This window comes from Melitaea cinxia, chromosome 6 (genome assembly GCF_905220565.1).
Source record: "Melitaea cinxia chromosome 6, ilMelCinx1.1, whole genome shotgun sequence".
Classification (NCBI taxonomy): Eukaryota; Metazoa; Arthropoda; class Insecta; order Lepidoptera; family Nymphalidae; genus Melitaea; species Melitaea cinxia.
This window is the reverse complement of record NC_059399.1, coordinates 9,647,719-9,672,057: the sequence shown is the minus strand read 5'-3', so window position 1 is coordinate 9,672,057 and position 24,339 is coordinate 9,647,719. Positions and strand designations below refer to the sequence as shown.

At 31.9% G+C, this 24,339-nt stretch overlaps 1 protein-coding gene across 1 annotated transcript; it reads right to left on the bottom strand.

Annotated features, from left to right (window-relative positions):
* Positions 1-1,845: 1,845 nt before the first annotated feature.
* LOC123654332 (endocuticle structural glycoprotein SgAbd-8-like) lies at positions 1,846-15,928 on the bottom strand. The gene is made up of 4 exons (XM_045590245.1): positions 15,804-15,928; positions 6,748-6,875; positions 5,785-5,956; positions 1,846-2,620 (listed from the first exon to the last, which is right to left on the bottom strand). The coding sequence occupies exons 1-4, from the start codon at positions 15,873-15,875 to the stop codon at positions 2,504-2,506; spliced, it is 489 nt and encodes a 162-aa protein (XP_045446201.1). The 5' UTR covers positions 15,876-15,928; the 3' UTR covers positions 1,846-2,503.
* Positions 15,929-24,339: the final 8,411 nt, after the last annotated feature.

The following is a 24,339-nucleotide window of genomic DNA, read 5'->3' as shown; positions in this document are numbered from 1 at the left end:
TACCGAGACCGGTATCGATCTATGGCACTATACTCAAAGTTGTTTAGGATTATGTATACTTAGACTACACCATTCAACTAGGCCGAAACAACTTCTAGAAGGAAGCTGATAGGAGAATTCCGTTGGGTTGTGCGGCGTTTGTCATCGTCGATTCTTCACTTCGGAAATTCAGCAATGCTTGAAGACAAAGGTTTTCGAAAAATGATTTGATGTTAGTCTCATTTCTAATCCTATCTTTGAGAGAAACCCCAAACTTAGTTTCATTGCACATTGAGCGACTTACTTAAACTTGTGGACCAGTCGCTTCGTCAGTCTTGCAGGATGCATTGCTCGATTTAAAAATATAAAAATAAAATGTGGTTTGATATAAATAGTATATGTAGGCATTCCATAAATATTTGAAATATAATTTTAAAAAATATTTTTTATTTTTAAAACGTATGCAACGTAATTACACATGTGTACGTCATACGTTACTATTTGAATTCAAGTAACACATGAAAATGACATTTTTGCATTCACATAACAATTCAGTACACGAAAGATTAATCTATACATCTATACAAATAAATAAAATTAGAGTGTCTGTTTGTATTTTTAAAATAACCGCTTTTTACAAAATGTATATGGACGTATACACGTTATATATACCAAAATAACATTTTTTACAATTTTTGTCTGTCTATCTGTTTGTCTGTCTGTCTGTATGTTCTGGCTAATCTATGAAACGGCTGGACCGATTTTGACGGGAATTTCACTGGCAGATAGCTGATGTAACAAGTAGTTTCTTAGGCTACTTTTATTTTAGAAATTTATTTATTTTATAACCCTGCGAACTGAACAATAACTTTTTTGTTATTCCACGCGGACGAAGTTTCGGGCACAGCTTGTACTATATAAGCATAATAATTAAAAAAATTGAATAATATAACAAAGCCGAATAGTTATGATTATGTCTAGTTTGCTTAAAGGTAATATTAATTAATTTACTTAAGTTTTCTTATGTAAAATTTGCTTTAGAAATAAATAATGGAAGAGCACACTGGTTCATTGTGGCACAGGCTTTGCCTATCACAAGAATCAGGGAACTCATTATTGTATGTAAATATTTTTATGAATAAAGCATGAAATATTAAAATTATTATTATTATTGAATACTTTTTTCATTATTTGAATGCCCTAATCTCAGGATCGGCGTATTGGTTCTATTTTGAGAATTATTTGCTGATGAGAAATAATACGCTACAACGTAGTTATCAAGCTATAGGGCAGGGGCAACCAGAACCACTAATGTCAACTCATGTAATAAGTATAGAAAGTAGACATGAATGACATCTTGAATTTCAAATTATTACGACATATCCGCTACAAAGTTCACCTAAAACACCTTTAAATGGAAGATTAGTAAGCTTTCTCATTAAAGCGTTGTCAAGGTCAGTATTGAACTAAATATGCCATATATGTTTTATATAGGCAAATCTTTTATTTTTTTAATTTCTGTATGTGTCAAATGACAATATCATCGTCATTATATAGGACACTTACTTAGATTACATTTATTAGGATAATTGTCTACGTCGCCTGTTGTTCATAAATATGAAAGCTAAATATTTTGTATTTTTCTTTGTTTTGGCAAACTAATCAAAGAATAGGAACAGTAACTAAAAGAAAAGAGGATTAAAAGTACGAAGCGTTTAAAGTTCAGTATAAGGATACTTACGATTTTGATGGTTAATTGAAATTTTCCTTGTATATCTCATCATTATTATTAATAAAAATTAAGGATCTTGAATTATCATTATATTTGAAAAAACTAGTAAGAGTAAAAAAAAAATAACAAAAAAATTAAAAAAAACCTTTTTATTTGTAATCATAAAAATTTACATTATAAAAGATAAAAGTTGTAATATGAAACAAGAATTCTGCGAATAGCTTTTGTAAATGTTATTGATGATCACGATGACTGGGCGTGTTAAATGGTATTTTATGATTTGATGCACCTTAATGGAATTATGACATATATATGTTCTACTACGGTTGCAGCATGTATATTTATTCTGTCTAGACTACATAGAATAGCATAATTTTTATTATAACCATATTAAATGTTAAAATGACGAGTGATTTGTATGATAAATGAAATTATCTGTATTTGATGGTATTTTCTTTATTTACAACACTAACATTATTTATAACTTTTGCCATACTATGACACTACCTACGGTTACTTTACATCTATCAAAAGATTACGTAATCATTTCGAATAACTTGAACTTATCTTGCGTCACATATACTGTATATTGTATTTATATAAAAAAAAAAAACTAAATACGTGATTAACGTTGGAAGACAAAAAGAAAAAAAGGAAAAACGACCCCTTCACGGGTTTGACGAGTATCCGTCTTTCTCAGACACGGTTATAAAATAAAAATAAAGTAACAGCGTATTTAATTGGCGGTTTTATATCATGTAATAATATCTTAGTTCTCATATCATAGTTATATTATCCTCTATTTTTGTTGGGTGGATTTTGACCTTGTGGCTGAGGGTTGGCCGCTATGTATTCCAAAGCTCTTTGAATTGCTGGCGGTATTGGTGGCGGAGTAGGCAGATGGCTACCCTGAAAATAAAATAAAACTTTTAAGATGTTCCAAAATTATCAAAACATACAGGTCTTTAATTTCGATGGCGCAGTTAGAATATGCCAAAGAATAATAATAAAAAGAGTAATTAATATAAGAGAAATAAAAGTCCTATTATATATTGAAGTAGACTAAAGTGTGTTTCAAATGTAACTATAACCAAAAAAGTGCCAAATCTTTATTAAATATCCGAAAAAACATTCAATATATTTGTGAAAATAAGCACAGATATGTTGAAATTAAAAACAAATATTTTTTGGTAAATATACAGTTAACATATTATACGTATGCACTCATTTAATTAGCCCAATTTTATTTTATTGTTTTGGTATTTGCGAATGAGTTCTCGAAGCATTTAGTATAAATGCAACAACGCGACAGAGTAACTGAAGTCTATATTATCTGAGGTACGCATTTCATGATAATAATGCAGTTAAAAGACAATGCTTGTCCTACAAACGGGTATGTGTTTTGGTAAATGATATGGTAATATTATGCAAAGGACCATTCTTGTCTCTAAACTCGTTACAAATCATAGATATAAGTAAGTACATTGAGTGTATGATAACGAGCTCTTTATATATATGTATAATAGATGAACGTGAGATATAACAAAAAATATGTATATAATATCTTTTGTTTTAAACTCACTCTAAAAATTATCAGATTTGATTTATTTATTATGATTGAGATTATATCTATAAATGTACGATGACTTTTATGGTACAATAAGAATTAACCTTCTGATTCATATTTTAATATAGCAATCATTAATATATTTCATTCAAGTCGTTGCGTAAACTATTTACTATCGTGATTTCTTACAAATATAACTGTCATTTTTAGTGGGTATGTAGCCAATAGCAGAGATTTATTTCTTAAATATTTAAATTAGTCCGCGTTCAGATTTTGTAACTATTTCTCTATTTATCGGTTAATATTGCGTAGTCGTTACTAAGAGAATGATTTCGATCGGTAATGACCTGTTTTCTATAATCCAATTACATGTATTCATATCAGTGTCACATAAACATCGAGAACGAAAACATTTCCCATTTCCCAAGAACAGGTTACGGGTCGACGTTTGATATTTTGAAGCGACATTTACACATACAAAATTGGCCAACTCACACCCGCGCCTTCTTCACAGACATCTTTCACGGGTTCTTACGCAATTACGATGATTCAGGCACTTGAGACACATAAAATATGTATAATGTGTCATATTTGTTATCACATACACCTTATACACATACGTTACTTTAAGTAGTGAATATATCCGCTAACCCGCAGTGGAGTAGCGTGATGGATTAAGCTCCAATCCTTCTCTTACATGGAGAAAGAGGCTTATACACAGTAGTGATATTACAGGCTAAGTCGTAATATATCAGAATCGCTATAAAAAAATGTTTCAGTTGTAAATACAAGAAACCTAACGACATTCTTATCAAAATGTATTAAGGTCTTGAATTTTGTTAGACAACACGATTAGCTTCAATGTTTTACACAATCATTGCATGGTTCTTACAAAAGAACAAATAATATCTTATGTCATTTGCATAACAAAGTAAAATAAATTTAGCCATACAGACATCTAAACACGCATTAAAAGGCAGCTTATATAAGAAGACAATTAAAAAAGACTTCATATAAAATCAATCAAAGCAACGGTTGGTTATTGCGCATTGTACTTCTGTTTATTGACAATAGTCTCACTAGTTAACGAGTGTGATGATAAACCTTTCCAAACGCATATATTGTCTTACGTAAATGTCATATAAATAAAAACTATAGTTTCTTATGTCTCAGTGGGTCAATGCTGTTTACGCATTTGGAGTGAAGTGCTTTGATAGTCATTGATACATTAAAATAAAATATGCAAATTGCATGACCTTATGAGTTAAATAAAATTTTATCACATACTCACGTATTATGCGAACAATCGATCAAAGTTTTGGATTTTATGAGCTAGCGAAGTGAAAATGATATTGCAATTTGCCGCCACTTGTTTTATTGTGCCGGATTCTGTGACACATCTGTCAGAGCTATGTTCATCGTGATTACCGACGGAAAAAGTCAAGGTTTTGCATGTCGGTAAGGGGTCAGGTGAATAACATTTTAGAGGATCGTAATAAAATATTTTAGTACCGCGCATTCTTATTATTCTCTTATTTTCTTGTGCGCTCTTTACTAATCTTTTATCTTCTCGATTATAATTTTTTTACCACAAATAAATTATCAAATAATAAGAAACAATTTTCAAAAAATATTTCTCAAATAAATACTGTGTCTTATAAAAATATTTTAATTCTTATTATACAGCGGCCATCTTTAGATAACACCAATCAGTTACACCTGCTCTGACTACCAAACGTGTCTTTACACAAAAGGAGGCTTTCTGGCATTTATTATAAAAACTTCAAGAATTTTAACCAATCATATGTATATGTAATGTAATATTACTGTGAATTAAAATAACATTACGTTCCACGATTTGCATGACTATGGCGCTATCTTTTGTTTAAAAAATGAATTTCTTGTTTGTTTGAATGCACAAAATTAAAAATAAAATTATTTACGAGTATGTGTTGGAAGGCATGTTTATTTTTCATGTTATGTTTACGTAATAAATTTAAATTTTATACTAAAGATATTTTATTAGCTTAGATTACTTTTCGTAAGTATGTGGGTCTGTCCATAAATTATTATATTATATTATTTATAATTTATAATTCTAAAATTTGTATTTTAACAAATCTTAAAACTTCTTTCCCTTTTTCTTTTTTCTTTAAATCTACGTCCCGAGATGGTGGCAGTTTAAAAAAGCCATCAAATTCGCGTTATAAGATTTTATTTAAAAACAAAATAATGGAACTATGTGATATTACAGCATTATCAATATGAGTGTAACTCATCCAGTATTTTAAATGACATAAACATTTATGATCTTCATCTTATAAAGGCTCCTTAAAAAACTATATTGGACTTGTATCAAGTAATGAGAATTATTTATAAATTACTTTAAAAAAAAATGGTTCAATTTCAGTTCAACAAAACAGTTCTGTTTACTTGCAGTATATATTTTAATACATTGAATGATAGCTTTTAATGATTTTAATTTATTTTTTTGGTAAATTCTCACCTGTGGTTGGAAACCATTTTCATCGGCGATATAGGTTAGAGCGATGGGTGAACCATCGGGCGCTTTGTAGCTGAAACCTCCTTCAGCAGTTTGTATCTCTTTACCTTCGCCTTGTCCAAAGTTCTTTACATATCCTTTTTCTTGTGCTGCTATTTCGTTACCAGTTTCATACCTTTTAATAACAATTATAATAATTAAAAATGTTAACCAGAAATATTTATATTTTTTTTATGAGCAAAATGCAACAACAAAAATAAAAAAGGTATCACGTGATCCGTACAAACAAAAATATATTAATTACTAGTCACACATATAAAAGGGTGTAAGCATGCAAATGCATTGTATATACTGCAGACTTCCATATACTGCCTTTACACAAAAAAAGAGTAGGGTTGGAATGTAATCCATTGTTATTAGCATTTTGCTCCACTGCTAGCGACTTAGGTAGACGGAATATTGAACGTATTTTGGAAAAATATCTAAAAGTTCTAAGACCAAATACTGAACTGTCTCATTTTTACCAGATAATTAATTAACTTCTCGTTAACACTCAGACTGAAAATTCAAAATATAAACGATAAAAGTACTAGACCTTGACTTATAAATTTATGTATCTTTGAAAAATATCTCTGCTTAAATTAAGTAGAGCTTGAAAGTGTATTTGGAATGGGTAACTTTGACGCCTACACACCTAATCACATCCCAACCGGTCAGACTTACACAATTATATTAAAACAACATCTTTGCTTTATCTTGAGGTAATATCTAACGTAAAATTATAATATGTTAGGAAATGAAGAATCGAAACAGCTCCTAGAACTAAAAAAGCCGTATTTTTTGTCAAAACTCTCGAATTGAGTAATTTGTTTTTGAAGTCGGTTAAAAAGTTATTCGTCTATTATTTATAAATTATTAATGTTTTTTTTTTGTTTCGTTTTCGTTCAAGATTTTCAAAATACTTACTCCCATTTATAAGAGCCATCTACATTAGGTCCTTCTGATTCGTAACGAAGAATAGGTATTGGGTCATTTCCTTTCTGCGGTTGTGCATAAAGACTGGACATCACCAGACTAAGGACAATAATCGAGATCTGCAACAGATATAATACCTGTGTATTATGTGTATACTTATAACTAAGAATTAAGTAGTAAGAAGGAGAAACCCTTTTAGATAATGGCGTAAATTTTTGTAGGTAGAAAATATTGAACAGTACCCGCGCACACGCGTGTGATCGGACGTGTATCCTGTGTTTGCTTACTAATTTATAAATAACAATTTAATATACGGAACAAACTACAAAACATTTTATAAAATATTGAATCCTAAGCCCCAGGCGTATTACAACGGTTTCAGTGATAAGATATCGTTGTTGATGACTGCTTTTGTGCGTTGATGTTATTTTTCTGTGTTTTTGCCATCTTGTTTGTGGAGAAGAAAGTCTTGAATATTATACCAAACTTATTAAAATACAACATTAAATAAAAATATTGAGTCCCAGGTGTTTTATATCAGTGCTCATAACAGTGCATCATTTTTGAGAAGTGATAATGTGTTAAACATAATCGTATGAGTGTTCGAGTTTGCAAACTTACCCACCATCACACAACTGTACATATCCACCTTTGTACCTACGATACGATACATACGATCCTAAGCGACTATACTGTTGGACTTTTTCATCAACATTCACAGTGGCTGTTTGGTGTAACGGCGAGTGCTTGGAACGCGCATCGCGTTGTATCGACGTTTCCAAGTTCAAACCCGCGCTATTCGTAGAATTTTTGATTTTAAATTTTCAATATTTTTCAATAAACGAGCGGTAGGATGTCTAAATTAAATTGGAACTGCTGTGAAGATAAAAATGACGGGGAATTATATTTGTCGTGTACAAATTGTAAAATGGCATATCATACTAATTGTCTGCTGGCGACTGGATATTCTCAAGTACCCGACAACATCGATCCCTCAAAAGTGTGGTACTGTCCTACCTGCACACCGAAGCGGTCAAAGGGAAACAATGAGAATATACCTGTAAATACCAAGCCGGTCAATTCGGACGCGAAACTCAATAAGCGATCAACAAGAAAAAGGATGGCACTTTCCTCACCGCCTACTCCGACTTCGAGCGATGCAATATCGCATCTTGAATACCGCGACATGCTCAGAGAAATTGTTAAGGATGAAATCAATGTAATGCTTGAAAGTGTTAAAGTTACTATTAAGTCTGCTATAAACGATGAACTAAGTCTTATTAGGGACGAGCTAAACGAAATGAAAACATCGATTAACTTCATTAATAACCAATATGATGACTTTATTAGGGAACACAAGGATAATATTAATATTATTAAAGAAGTGAAAGAGGAAAATGTCAAGGCTCAAACGGACATTAAGGAATTGAAAACTCGCATCAATGATCTCGAACAGCGTGCCAGAGAAAAGAACTTGGAGATCCAATGCGTTCCAGAACATAATAATGAAAACCTACTAGCGATTATGAAACAATTGGGTAGTGTCGTTGGCTCGGAACTACATGACGATAAAATTTTAAATTGTACAAGAGTAGCTAAAGTCAATCGCCAAAGCCATCGACCCCGATCTATTGTTGTCCAGTTCAGCTCCCCTTATGCGCGAGACAGTTTCTTGGCCTCAGTAATCAAATATAACAAGAATCATTCTAACGATAAACTGAATACAACGCATATAGGCATAGGAGGCATAAAAAAATCTATTTACGTGATGGAACATTTATCCCCAGCAAACAAAGCTCTTCATGCCGCTACAAGAATCAAAGCAAAAGAAAAGGGCTACAAATACGTGTGGGTAAGAAACGGCCGCATTTTTGTCCGAAAAGATGACAGCTCTGACCTTAAAATAATTAAGGACATGGAGTTTCTCAGTTCCTTAAAGTAACCGTAACTATCCGAAGTCAGAATTCATGATTATAACTTGTGTTTGTGTATAAATTCTCGTCTCTAAATATCTTTTACCATAATGTTCGTGGCCTGAGAACTAAGACCCATGATGTGTACCGTAATGTAAGTTCTAACAATTTCGATATTCTCATTCTTACTGAAACGTGGTTGAATTGTTCAATATTTAGCAGTGAGCTATTTGACAGTAGATATAATGTTTATAGAAGAGATAGAAATACCTGTAGGCTTGGCAATAAAACGGATGGTGGAGGAGTTCTAATTGCTGTAAAAAAAAAAATTAATAGCTAATAGAAAATATGAATGGGAAAGTGAAAATGAGGATATTTGGATAACTATAAATACTCCAAACCTGAAAGAGATCCATTCGATTGCTTTCTGTGCAGTGTATCTTCCACCACCCGTTAAAAAGCTAACTCTTGATGGTTTCCTTAGCAATTGTAATCGTGTATCAGAGCTTCATAATATGTATACATGCATAATAGGTGACTTTAATTTAAGCTGTATTGATTGGAATGTAAATCTGAATAATTGTGTTAAATTGTACCCACCTGCTGCACAACTATTGTTGGATTTTATTTCTGAATGTGGCTTGCAGCAAATAAATTCAGTTTTTAATAACAGAAATAAAATTCTAGATCTGGTTCTCGCTAGTCCGCCGAAGTGTCGCGTCGAGCTATCTAGTGTTTCTGTTTGTAATATTGACCCCCAGCACCCCCCGTTAAATGTATTTATTTCTCGCATTGAATTGGATAGACTTAAAGTTGACTCGATTCAAAAACCATGTTTTTATAAAGCTGATTTTGACTCAATTGCTGAATGTTTAGAGGAATTAGACTGGAATAAAATACTAAGATCTTGTACAGACGTCAACGAAATGGTAAGCACTCTATATAATACCCTGCGAAATCTAATAACTAAATATGTTCCTCTTCAAAGGATAAAAAATGATTCCTACCCCCGGTGGATTAATCATGAACTTAAAAAAAGGCTGAAAGAAAAACGCAAATTACTGAAACGTGTAAAAAAATATAAAAACCCTATGGATGAATTGTCTCTCGTATTACTTAGCAAACGATGTAAAAAACTTATCCGTGACGCATACAACACCTATAATACTAATTTAGAAGATGAGATCCAGGGTAATCCTAAAAAGTTTTGGTCTTACTTAAAGAGCAAACGAAACAATAAAGGCACGATCCCTGGGTCTATGAGTGACGGCTCAAAGACAGCTGCGGCTGGGGGGGAAATTTGTGACTTATTTTCAAAATATTTTAGCACTCTTTATGAGGCGTCGATAGGTGTATCAAAATTGAATCCGGAGTATATCTCAAAATATCTACTACCAATAACAGGTTACAGCGACAGCTTTAACTTTGCGGAGATTGATGCTACAACTATTCTTAAGAAACTCGTAACCTTGGACACCTCTAAAGGCGTTGGCCCTGATAACATACCACCAATCTTAATTAGAAACTGCGCTTCTGGTCTGGTGACCCCTTTACACATCATATACAATTTCTCACTTCGAACTGGGAAATTTCCTGATGAATGGAAGCATGCTCGTATAGTACCAATACACAAGGATGGGAAGGAGTCTCTGGTCCAGAATTATAGACCAATATCCATATTGTCCACGTTCGCTAAGATCTTCGAGTCATTAGTGTGTCATCATATTATAGCATATTTGAAACGCTTTATATCCGAGCATCAACATGGATTTATTTCAGGTAGATCATGTAGCACTAACCTCGTTTCTTTCACAGAGTGCTTGAGACAGTCTATCGACTCACATCAACAGGTTGATGCCATATATACGGATTTTCAGAAGGCCTTCGACAGAGTACCTCACAGTGTTCTAATCCAGAAATTGGAAATTTACGGATTTATGGGCCCTTCGCTAAGGTGGCTTGCATCATACCTGAGTGACCGAAGTTTTCATGTTGCCATTAATGGATACGCGTCGAAAAGATACCCGATATCAGCCGGTGTCCCCCAGGGTTCCCACCTGGGGCCAATATTATTTAACATGTACATTAATGACATAGTAAAATGTTTTAACCACTCAATACCCTATTTATATGCAGATGACCTTAAGTTTACTAGAACTATTGGTTCACTCAATGACTCTCTCCTCCTGCAGGGTGATCTGGACCGAGTTATAAGCTGGTGTGAGATAAATGGCATGAAACTAAACACAGAAAAGTGCTTACATATAAAATTCACTCGCAAACATAACGTTTTTCAGACACAATATCACCTAGGTCAGAATAACCTATCAGAAGTTGCTCAAGTTAAAGATCTGGGAATTATTTTGGACCAAAAATTAACATTTGGAATGCACATCGAGAATGTTATGACAAAGGCTACTAGGATGCTTGGTTTTGTTATAAGAAACTGCAGGACTTTTAAACAAGCAAAAACCAAAATCCTCTTATACAATTGCTTTGTGCGGAGCAATCTGGAATACTGCAGTATGGTCTGGAGGCCGCATTATGCTACTCACTACCTAAGGCTAGAGCGCATACAAAAGCGTTTTGTATGGCACCTATCATACACAGAGGGTATCGCCAAAAGACTGGCTTCTTATGCAAGTAGACTCGAATATTTTAACATGATGACTCTGGAAAACAGAAGAAATTTACTGGACTTGATGTTTTTATATAAACTCCTTCATAACAAAATTGACTGTTCCAGCTTACTTTGTAAATTTAACTTTAGAGCTCCATCTAGATACCCACGTAGTGTAATGAAACTTCTGTCTCAACCACGGCGGAAGACACTTTTTGGTAGCCAATCTGCAGTTCCTAGAATGTCGAATCTGCTAAACAAGTACTGTGACACAATAGACATAAACGCGGTAGCCTACGCGAGGTTTCGGCGGCTAGTTATAGACAAAATTATGAGTGCCTAATTTTGTTGTGTGAATTGTTGTGTATCTTGTGGTTCAAAGATGTATCTTAATTGTAACAATTTAATATTGTTTTTATGATTATTATTATTATTATTTTATTTTTTTAGATAATTATTGTAAATTTGTAATTTTGTCACGTTTAACCTGAGTGATTGTAACACGATTTGACTAAATTTAATGCACGTATCTATTTTTACCTTGACTTAATTTGCCCTGATTTTAATTGACTTAGTTTTCTATTGAATTTGTTGTTGTTTGTTTTAATAATTAAATTTTAACTTGACATTATTTAATCTATTATACCTTAACTGTAATTGTTATTATTACTATTATTTTTGATAATTATTGTGATTCTGTAATTGTGTAACTTGACATTGTTTAATCTAATGTATCTTAATTGTAACTATTTTATTATTGTTTCTATTATTATTGTCATTATTATTTTATTTTTTTTAGGTAATTATTGTGATGTTGTAATTTTGTCACTTAATTGTAAATAATATGACTAAGAATTGATGAACTTATGATTTGATAATGATGGTTGCTTGTGTATGTGTGTATGTATATGTGTGTGTGTGTGTGTGTCTATGTATGTTTTGAATAATAATTATAATAATGTATCTTAACGGGATAACTTTGCATGTCGTGTTTGCTTTAATATGGTTGTACGTTTATAAATGTGGTCTATTGTAAAATTAATATTGTCAAGTGTAATAAATGTAACAACTGCTAGCAAACCAATTTAAATAAAATAAAAAAATAAAAAAAAATAAACAGAAAGTAAAAAAAAAACGTAAAAAAAACGCCTGACAGTGTTTAACAAGCAATAAGATTTAATAAAAGAACTTTGTGTTATACGAGCAGGCTCCACTAATAGTATTAAAATTAGATTTGTTCGATCACGATCGATCGATGCAGTGTTTAACGTCGTTATTAAGCATATATATAAAAAGTAAATATCTACAACATCTATATATAATAAGTAAATATCTACAACACAGACAGTCATCTGTTCCTAAAGTAAGCAATTTAGTGCTTATAACTTATGTTATAGGTAACAGCCGCGTGGCCGCTACATTTCTTTACATTTTTGAAGTTTATTTCTTTTGGCGCGTTCGGGAAAATTAATGAGAGTAAATTTTTTCGTTGATCCCGGTTGTTATCATGTACACCTGATCGCGACCGTTACTCATAGCAGGGAAAATATCCACCAACCCGTTTTGGAGCAGCGTGTTGAATTAAGCTCTGATCCTTCTCCTACACGGAGAAAGAGGCCTATGCCCAGCAGTGGAATATTACAGACTAAAGCGACAAACGTTTTCGATGTGCGCACACACCGTCATAAAAAACTGACACCCTGAAGTTAGCTAGTCAACGACGAAGAAGTTAGCAACGTGAAGTTAGCTAGCTAATGAAGTATAATTTCTTATGTGCGTACATAAGTACGTACGCGCTTTTTTACATCCTTTCGATAAAAATACATATAAATATTATAAAATGTCGTTGACAACATTAATGATTTTTTTTTATTCAAAAATTATCCGTATTCTTATATATAATAATGAATCGTAAAATGTGTTCGTAAGCGTATAACTCAACAACGCCTGGACCAATTTTACCAATTCTTTTTTTTTAATGTTCGTTGAAGTCCAAGTTTTTACGGCGAGAAAAATTCGAATAATTTCCGTGAAAACCCTAAAAACAGCCCTTTTCTTTTTCCCATACAAACGTTTTCTAACTAAAATGTAGAGTCATTTTGTACTTAATTGCTATTCAATAAAGATCATGTTAAATAATATATTAGGGCGCATTTTACGTAAGTTATTAATGATTAAATTGATCTTATTCGTAGACCGCATTTTAATTTACATACTGTAAAAATGGTATCAACTACCCGGCTAGAAAAAAGGTCAGGATCAACCAGATCATGTATCTGGACCGGATCAGGATAGAATGAGTCATGCCAGATCCGGCAAGCTCTATCAGGACCAGGTCTGGTCCAGACAAGGATAGCCGGATGTAAACTATAATCAAATACGGTAAGGCATACTGGATCAGGACCCGGTCCGGTCCAGATCAGGATAGCTTGAAAGAAATTACGCGAACTGAGCCTAAATCGCGCTATTAATGTTTTTAAGCGCACTTAATATATATATATACAGTTATCAGGACAGTCTAGCAGGGGAGTCCATTTCTACACAGTGGAGCAGTCGTAAGTAATAGGAAATAGTTAATTATTAGAAGTTAATAAATAAAATTCAATTAATAATAATAATTAATTAATAACATGAAAATAAACAAAAATAATTAATATTTAAAGTAAAAACATGAATAAATAATACATCAGAAAAAATAAACGGAAATAAATATCATAATAATTATGTTAAGTAACATATTTATAATATCAATTCGCTTTTTTTTACTAAACAATTTTCAACATTTTTCAAGAATATACATTCGTGTGTGTAAAAGGACCGGACCGAACCGGCTGATCAGGATGAGGTGAGATTTCCTGATCTGGACCCGATCAGGAAATCTCATCTCATCTTGATCAGGTCCAGACAAATCATCTGCGTTACATGCCTTATCTAGTCCTGATCAGGCATGCATGGTCCGGTCCTTCTAAGGAAGACGAAAAAATTTCTACTCGGGTAGCTATTTCACATTTCCTATTATATTGTTGCGGGGGAGTTAACAATGGAAAATTCCCGTTTTCAAACTATTGACTCCAAACTTGGTACGAATCTCGTAAATGTGATGTAGAAATGATCGATGAGCGGATTTTAGGATAACTCATGCCCAATAAGGATTACGGGGGTGGACGTTAACAAAGAAAATTTTAAATGTATGTAATTCCCAAACCACTGAATCAATTTTTATCAATTTTTTTAAGCATTTGTAATTTGGTCCAACTTGGGAGATAGGGTAGTTTTTATCCTAATTGGACCCGATAGGTGGCGTTGCTGTTGGTATGTAACTCCGAAACTACTGAAGCAATTTTTATTACATTTTGTACGCATCTATAATTTTGTCCAACTTGGAAGATAGGGTAATTTTTATCTCAATCGGACCTGGTAGGTGGCGCTGCTATCAGTATGTAACTCCGAAACTACTGAACCAATTTTTATCAAATTTTGTAAGCATCTGTAATTTTGTCTGACTTGGAAGATATGGTAATTATTATCTCAATTGGACTCGGTAGGTGGCGCTGCTATCCGTATGTAGCTGTGAAACTACTGAATCAATTTTTATCAAATTTCGTAAGCATCTGTAATTTTGTCTAACTTGAAAGATATGTTAGTTTTTATCTCAATTGGACCCGTTAGGTGGCATTACTATCGGTATGTAAGCTATCAAATTTGGTAGCTATTTTCCGGGCAGGAGAACGTATGCCGGGTCCGCTAGTAGTAGATAAAATTTTGTTTTCAAATAATTTGATGTTGATAGTATAATTCACCTTATTTTGTCATTGTACTCTCATAAAATAACAAATAAAAGAAAATATTATTCAGTAGTGTTGAATAACTAAAACTTTTTGAAGTAAAGTTAACTACAATTAAGTCGCTAAATTAATAATTACAAGAAATTAGAGTTACTGCCTCGATATCTAGAATAAAAATCCCTTCCTCAAAAATAATTTCATCAAAATCGAAGACAAAAATAAATTAATAGTATAGTAATATTATCTATAAATATCTAATATTACTATATAATTATATTATTTCTTTTTTTTGTGTCTTTTACTGTTTATGAGATATCAATGAAAATTACTTATTATTTGAAAACTATGTGTTACTAATTATTAATTACGATTTTCTTGCGGAAATGTAACTTTAACTTAAAACTATATTAAAACAACATTCATATTTTTATGGAAATAAAAAAATCTAATGTATATAAATATTATCTCGAAAAATGCATGCGATAAATTATAATCACTGGAACCACTCTTTGTTACACTTCACTGCATTAATGATACAAAAAGAACCGAAGTAATTCACAATGCCAAAGTTTCATTTAAACATTAAAATATGAATCAGCTTATTTTGAGATCTGTCATCCTTCTATAATTAAATAAAAAAGACGTAATGTTTCTTTGAATTATAAATTTCAATAATCAATTAATTAAATAACTACGCAAGTGTAAATAATTTATTATAATAAATCTTACCATAATTCTACTGGATAATGGTTCGGATGGCTGGACAATGGTTTCAGGTCTGAATTCTCTAAGCTTCACCATAAGTATGTGAACAGTGACACAGCCTTAGGTTTATATACCAGCTTCTTTACCTATGAACTTCGTGCGACCTGAGCGCATCCCGACGATTCATCTAACCAAACGCACATTAGCTAACACAGGTATGCATAAATACATTTATTGAACGCACACATAGATATTAATTTAAACAATAAGTCACTCATTACAGTTTTATTGGATTCAAGTAATCTTTGATAGGTATTATCTATATCTTTATTTTGTATAGTTGATTATATGTATGTATGTATATTACGTTTATTGCCGGTGGCGACGTTAAGGTTGATTATTTTTAAAAATTCACAGTAAACTACATTCAGTAGAGCGTCTAAATATAAATTTCGTACTGTATATATTTTTTTTTTTTTTTACAAAAAAGAATATTTATGCGAATATATCATATAGTAATATAACATATATAAAAAATATATATAAACGTATATATTAATTCTATAAGCAATAACTAATTATTTTAAAAAAATTATATTGGAAATAACGATTTTTAAATAGAAATATAAATTTTTATGTTTTTTTTTTTTAATGTAGAAAATAGTATATTTTACTTTGAATATATTTTTTCCCGTACTATAAATTCGAAAAGAAACAATATTAGGCAAAGTGACTAGATGATTATGTAAACAAAGATCTATCAAGGAAGAATATTGCGGTATACATTTATTAACATTTCGTGTTATTCTGGAATATTTTAGTAGAGATGGGTACATGCAATAGAAAGAATAAAGGTAAACGTCGAGTCCAAAAACAGTTTAAATGATTTTTTTAATATATATATATTAAAAAAATCTAATTCTATAGTCATCTGTGAGTACTCGTAATTTATTGTATACCTAAGTTTTGTAGTTGAAACGAAACTAATGCATAAGTTTGAGCCTTAATAAGCCACTCTAAGTATTATTTTTGAATGGTTTTTTACGAGCCTTCAAAATTTCTTCTTAAAATTTATTTTCTAAGGTTATTTTTAATGACTTTAAATAAATAAATAACTTTTATAAATATCTTTTAATAAATATCTTTTAATAAATATCTTTTAATAAATAATTTCTAACGTACACACACGGTCGTCTGTTCCTAATATAAGCAAGTTAATGCTTGTGTTATAGGAACAAGAAGCACTACAAACTGCGACAACGGGCTAGTCAAACTTGAATTAACGTCCTATGGCCCCTAGGTGGGACAGAGGGGCACCACAGTGGTCCGAAATCGCGTTCTGTTCTGGGCGATTCGCGTCGCGTCGGATCATGTCAACCCAATCGCCTTAAATTCTGCTGCCACTGAACGTCTTCAAGTGTGCTTAAGACGGTCAAGTTTCATTTTCTCTTATTGTGTCAATTTCAAGGCTTGTTTTGGAATGTGGTCGGGTGCTCTTGTTAGGGTGTTTCCTAACCCAAGCCCACTTATAGCGCGTTATTTGGAGAGCGATTGGCGCCTCCGAGCAGAGATCCTACAATTATTCATTGAAAATATATATTTTTAATAGGCCAGAATAATTTATGAATTTGTATGATAATAATAGGGTAGGCACATTTCGTTACGCTTGAGACTACACTTCACCGCTGGACATAGGCCTCTTCAAGTTCACGCCAATCATTCCTGTAATTTAAGTTCTAAGCACTATATGTTTATACTATTATTGCAGATAGTCTACGTTCGTTATTATCACGTTTTCATTTAAGATATTAACATAGATATTAAGAATTGAATGATTTGTTATTATTTACAACAACTACCTAATCTAATGAAACAAAATACAATTTTAATCAATGTCGCGTAACAATTGTAAAAACTTGCGTTATGTTATTTATCAGTAATTTAGCTGCATAAAATATGTACATCAATATGTAATTTATATTACTTTATAAATGATCGTACAAACATCTTGAGATTTATATCTTGTTAATCATCGTTAGCGATGATCTGATCATATACACTTATACAGTCATACAATTTTAGCAGGAAGTAAGAAAAAATACTGTTGAAATAAATTTCCTAGCTTCACTTTTTGTACTTATATGCATTTCGATGTATTTAAGAACACGTATACTTAGTCTCAACTAACGTCCACCTTACAAGAAAAACCTTCTCCACTGAACATGTTTTACGAAATATTAAAAGCAGGACTATTAAGAAAATTGCATATATGTGCAATACAATTGGGTTGTTTTAAATACAATTATGTTTAGTTGAACACAAAGAGAAAAATACGTAAACAAAATATCCATTAAAAGTACATGGTAAACTGACACAGCATGGGTCACCGTCGTTTTGAATGGATTATCTATTAGTACTATATTTAAAACAAAACATATATTTAAAATTTCAAATCATTTATTCACATTTAAATAGCATTTTAACAATAAATTCTTAATATTTGGTTTTAATACAGCCACAGTAAAGCACCTTATATAAAAATATTCCGAACATGTATCTTCATAAGTAATCATTATAGCAAAAATGATTTAAAGTCATTTATTTTTAATGTTATTTAAACTTTTATATGAATTTGTATAATTCTTTTATCAATATAAATAAAAACAAACAAAAACGCTCTTAACTTATGGATTGTCCACATAACATTACTGATACAGTGTGATGCAACTTATCTACATATTGTAGTACTATAAATTTTCTTTACATCGGCACTTGATTCTGGCGACGGCTTTTATCTACACATAATATTATACACGGGAAAAGTTTATTTATTTACCTAAACGAGATAATTTCGAAATCTACTGCTCTAAACACGTGGTTTTCCTATACATAGCATGTTTGTCGAGTATATTTATTTATCACCCAGTGACATAAAATTTTGAAAATTTTCTCAAGTCGACAACAAACTTTCAAGTCGATAACAAACTTTTCAAGTTGACAACAAACTCTCAAGACGACAACAAACTTCTCAAGTCGACAACAAACTTCGTAAGACGACAACAGACTCAAAGATTCTATATCGCATAGTCAATGTTACAGTGAACCTTTTTGTGTTAAGGCTGTAAAACTGTGGAATCCCGCGAGACATTCGCCAAGCGGAGTCGATAGATATTTTTAAACGACGTATCAAAAAACATTATCTATCGACATATCGTTAGTAACATTTATTTGTGTGATATTTATATATTACTAGCTGACTCGGCAAACGTTGTATTGCCGCTAAACGCTATTTAAAAATAGGGGTTGGTGGTAGAAGGGTGAAAATTTAGGAAAATATCTAAATATTAAAAAAAAATTAGGGGTGGACTACCCTTAACATTTAGGGGGATGAAAAATAGATGTTGTTCGATTCTCAGACCTACCCAATATGCACACAAAATTTCACGAGAATCGGTCAAGCCGTTTTGGAGGAATTCAACCGCGACACGAGAATTTTATATATTAGATTTTTAGTAAATATGAGTTAGTGGTATGGGTTGTCTGGAAGAAAGGGCTAATTAGCCATAAGTCCGCCCATTGTACTTCACTGTCTGTATATATCTTTATGCTTTGTTTGTAATATATATGTGGTGTACAATAAAGTATAAAATAAATAAAATAAATAATTATTTAATAATGTCGTATAATATGTCTGTATTTATTTTTATGCATATTATTATGTAAATATAATTATGTATGTCTACATTTATGTTTATGTGAATATAGATTTTGGTGTATTGTATATATGAGTCTTATACATAGTATATTGTTTTAAATTGTGATAAGACCGCCTTTGCACTTTATTCAATATGTTTTTCTTTTTTCTCTTCTTTTTAATGTTCTTATTGTAAGTGTGCAATAAAGTATAAATAAATAAATAAATAAAAATTGAAACCAAATAGGGTGAAACCGCATATTTCATCTAGTATGTTCTATATACTGATTTTTCTTTTTATACTGTACATAAGCAGAATTCTCAACTTTCGTTACACATTATATACATTTAGTTAATAAAATATAATTTTCATTCTCATTTCACCGTCTGTAAATTTATAATACAATTCATATTATGTGTGATATTTAAAAAAAAACCTTGTTAATATTAACAATCGATATATCAAGTTTCTTCAAGGAGTTCTTAAATATAACATAAGAAAATGTAATATAGGAAGATACGTACGTACTATAATGTCAAGGCTTAGATGTACCTAATGACTGAATGACTACCGATGTATGTAACCTACAACAAAAGGATCTCAGATAAATGTTTTAATCTTCAATGAGAACATAAAATTTTATCATCATCGCATAAAAAATAAAAAAATATATGCATTTGACCTATAAAAAAATGTTAAGTATTACTTTTACCTAAACAAAAAAAAAAAAAAATAATAATAATAATACCAAAACGTTATTGTTTATAAACACGATACAGATGGAATCAATCATTTCCGCTGATTTTATATATTTGTCATTAATATGTTGATTTTATATATTGTATATTAATACGTGAAGCAAAAACTTTGTACCCCCTTTTTACGAAAATTGCGCGGACGGAGGAATATTAAATTTCGCACACTTAATAAATAAATAAAATAAAAAGCCTTTATTTCCTATAAGGAAATGTCCATTTCAAACGTTGGTATTTGGTGTTTGGTTAGTTATTAATCTTTTGCTTATTGTCTAAATGTTAGTAAGTTGTGTTTTTTTTTTCGCACACTTATCTATAATAATATTATAAAGAGGAAAGATATTTTGATTGTTTGTTTATTTGCATTGAATAGGCTCCGAAACTACTGAACCAATCTGAAAAATTCTTTTATTGTTGGGAAGCTAGACTATCCTCGGGTTGCATAAAAATTTCAAAATAATTGTGTTTGCTCGCAAACGAAAAAAAAAACCGACTTCAATTACATCGACGAGTAATACAACGTAGATCGACGAAAAAATAGTCAAGTAACTGCGCGTTATCAAAGATTACTCAAAAAGTAGTTATCAGATCTCAATAAAATTTATATGTGACCACATGACAAATATCAGCTTTCGATTAAATTAAAAATTATTAAAATCGGTACACCCAGTAAAAAGTTATTGCGGATTTTCAAGAGTTTCCTTCGATTTCTCTAGGATTCCATCATCAGATCCTGGTTTCCTTATCATGGTACTAAACTAGGGATATCTTTTTTCCAACAAAAAAAGAATTATCAAAATCGGTACACCCAGTAAAAAGTTATTGCGGATTTTTAAGAATTTCCATCAATTTCTCTAGGATCCCATCATCAGATCCTGGTTTCCTTATCATGGTACTAAACTTGGGATATCTCCTTTCCAACAAAAAAAGAATTATCAAAATCGGTACATCCAGTAGAAAGTTATGTGGTATAATACAACGTAGGTCAACGAAAAAAGCGTCAAGTAAAAACGCATTATTAGATATAACTCGAAAATTAGTTGTTAGATCTCAAATAAATTTAAATGGGACCAATTGGCACACACCACCTTTCGATTAAAACAAAATTTGTCGAAATCGCTCCACCCAGTCAAAAGTTCTGATGTAACATACATAAAAAAAAAATACAGTCGAATTGAGAACCTCCTCCTTTTTTGGAAGTCGGTTAAAAATTAGAGGATAAATATTTTTAAACTTCTGTTAACTACACGTGCAAAGCCGGGGCGGGATGCTAGTAGTTTATTTAGAGAAAGAGTGCAAAATGCTAACATTTTTTTTTAAATTATGCATTAAAAATAAAATAAATCAATTAAAAAAAAACATTACACACACGCTACCGTGTATTTGACACACACACGCATATATATATACTCTTTTGTTTATTGTTATAGAAGTATAATCATTGACAAGAAAACCTTGATAATGTTTAAACTTATAATTTAAATTAATTATGGTTGAATTTCGACCACTAGGCGACCACTAATGTAACTAATTAGGAAATGGTCCGTGTGATATTTCGTTATAACCTTTGCTTTTTGATATTTTAATGCCAATGTATTGCCAATCATTGGATAACTTATGCCTGCTATGTCCCATGTTCCATGTGGCATTTAGAAATGAATATTAAGACTACTACGGACTAAATGGAATAATTACTCCTGATTAAATAAATTAAATATTACACGCTAAATCATAATTCTGAGTTCTTATTTGAAGATTACCAAATATTATTGCAAACGTAGTCCTAATCTTAACTAGCAAATCTGACATATAGTGGCAGGTTAATCTAATGTTTTCATATATAGAAACCATTTAGTGTAGTTTATTTCACCATCGTGCAATACTTGGCTTGTCCATAAAGGCCACGTATGTATATATTTAGTATTACATATAAATTATAGCCCATAAGTGATCTATCTGCAAATCCTGTTTTGCGGGTGGTATTTGATGACACTTATAAAATACGTACAATCAATGTAATGAGAATAAATTTACATTATCTAAATTATTGAATTAATATGACTATGTATGAATTAATTTATTATTACAACAAGCTTTGTATATTTTTTTTATAAAAATAGCAAGAAAACTATGTGCCATGACATCTGATGATAGGCGATCTGTACCACTATGCATAATTGCAGCTCTAAAGGAGTTGCGAATCGGTTGATGGCTAATGTCATGAAGCAAAGTAGGAAGGAGATAACAATGAAAAAAAGGAAAAACATTCCCTTAACACCACCAACCTCACACTCTCACCATCAACTACACACTTTTTGTGTAGGTTTACTATCCTTGCTGGGTGAGCTGTTTGCAGATTACAGTCAATTACTTACACCCCAATTACATACGTTGGTTGTTACGACAAAAAATACTATATATGTCTGTTAGACGATCTCGTAACTAGATTACTTCATCACAAAGTAGGTATTTTGTTTCTGAAGTAAAAATTATTTACGTACGCTTGACTTGGGGAGTAAGTTGGTGAATGCGTGATGGGAGCAGCACGAAAAGTGTGATAGGGCAAGGCGAATGGAGCAAAAGAGGGTGCGAGTACACTTTTTCTTTCTTGCTCTCATAGCCAGTTCACTTCAGCCTATCGCAGTCTACTGTTGGACATAGGCCTCCACAAGTTCACGCCAAAAAATGGCGTGAACTCATGTGTGTTGCCCATCGTTACCACTCTGGGTAGGCGGGTTGGTGACCGCAGGGCTGGCTTTGTCGCACCGAAGACGCTACTGACCGTCTTCGACCTGAGTGTTTCAAAGCTAGTTATGGCTATTTGGATGGTTATCCCATCATCGGTCGGCTTTATAAGTTCCAAGGTGGTAGTGAAACTGTGTTATCCCTTAGTCGCCACATACGGCACCCACGGGAAGACAGGGGCTATAATAAAATTAATTCTTGGAAAAATAAATAAGAAACAGTAAAACAGAAAGAAAAAAACACTTATTGAAAATCTATTAGGTAGTTTTCAAATTGGATGTATAAACCTATATTATTAATTTACTTCGACGACTTCTGACATCACTCTCGTGTAGCTCATCGTGTAGTGATGCGTCCACGGGGCACGTATGGTGTATCGTGGAGGTGGTTGTTCATAAACCGGCGTTTAATAGTTCAATTTCCGCTCGTGATGGATATATATTTGTACAAATATTTCCTTCCGGTCTGGTTGCCTGTCCTTGTGGGTCTTCTGATCGTCTCTCGGGGAGCACGTTAGGATGTCGATCCCGCTTGTTATCATAGACATCTAATGGCGATCGTTACTCATTATAGGGAATATATCCGTCAACCCGCAGTGAATCAGCGTGATTGATTAAACTCCGACCCTTCTCTTACAGAGAGAAAGAGATCCATGTCCAAAAGTGGGATGTCATAGGAATCGTCTGAAATTGTGCTGTATATGTGTACTGTTTGTACTGAAGTACAAATATTGTCATTGGGCATTTAGCTAAAAGTAAATAACAAACGTTTTCACTAACTGAGGTTAAGAAGATATTGTGACTGTTAAAAGATAAACGAAAAATTGTCTTCTAGTTATATCAGTTAAGTAAATCTTTGTACTTAAGCCTTAGCTTCTAATAATTAAGTTTCCTATACTCGCGCATTGGTCTCATAGACCGAAAAATCAATAATTCTTTATTTTTTCAAAAATTACAATCAATGAAATGTTGCCCTTGCATGTAGCTTCATAATTTTTTGTAGACATTGATTAGTGCGGCACAAGCGCTGGAATTGAGTATTACTATTTTAGGTAAGTTATTAAATTAATTTTTAAAAATCTTACTTAATGAAAAGTATGAATTCATTTTAGTGATGTGGTATACTCGTACTTATATATGTGTATACTCGTACTTATATATATATATAGTAGGAGGGTGATTCATCAGACAAATTTGAAGACGTCCCGCGCACATCTGTAAACTACTATGGCGTCTGATATAAAACTACTTGGTGGAACGAAAATAGTCCATCTTCTACTGAACAAGGACACACAAAAAATATTGTTATACAAAAGGGGCATTGATAGGGTAGAAAAAATTTGAGAGACCTACAAATGGGCTAGAG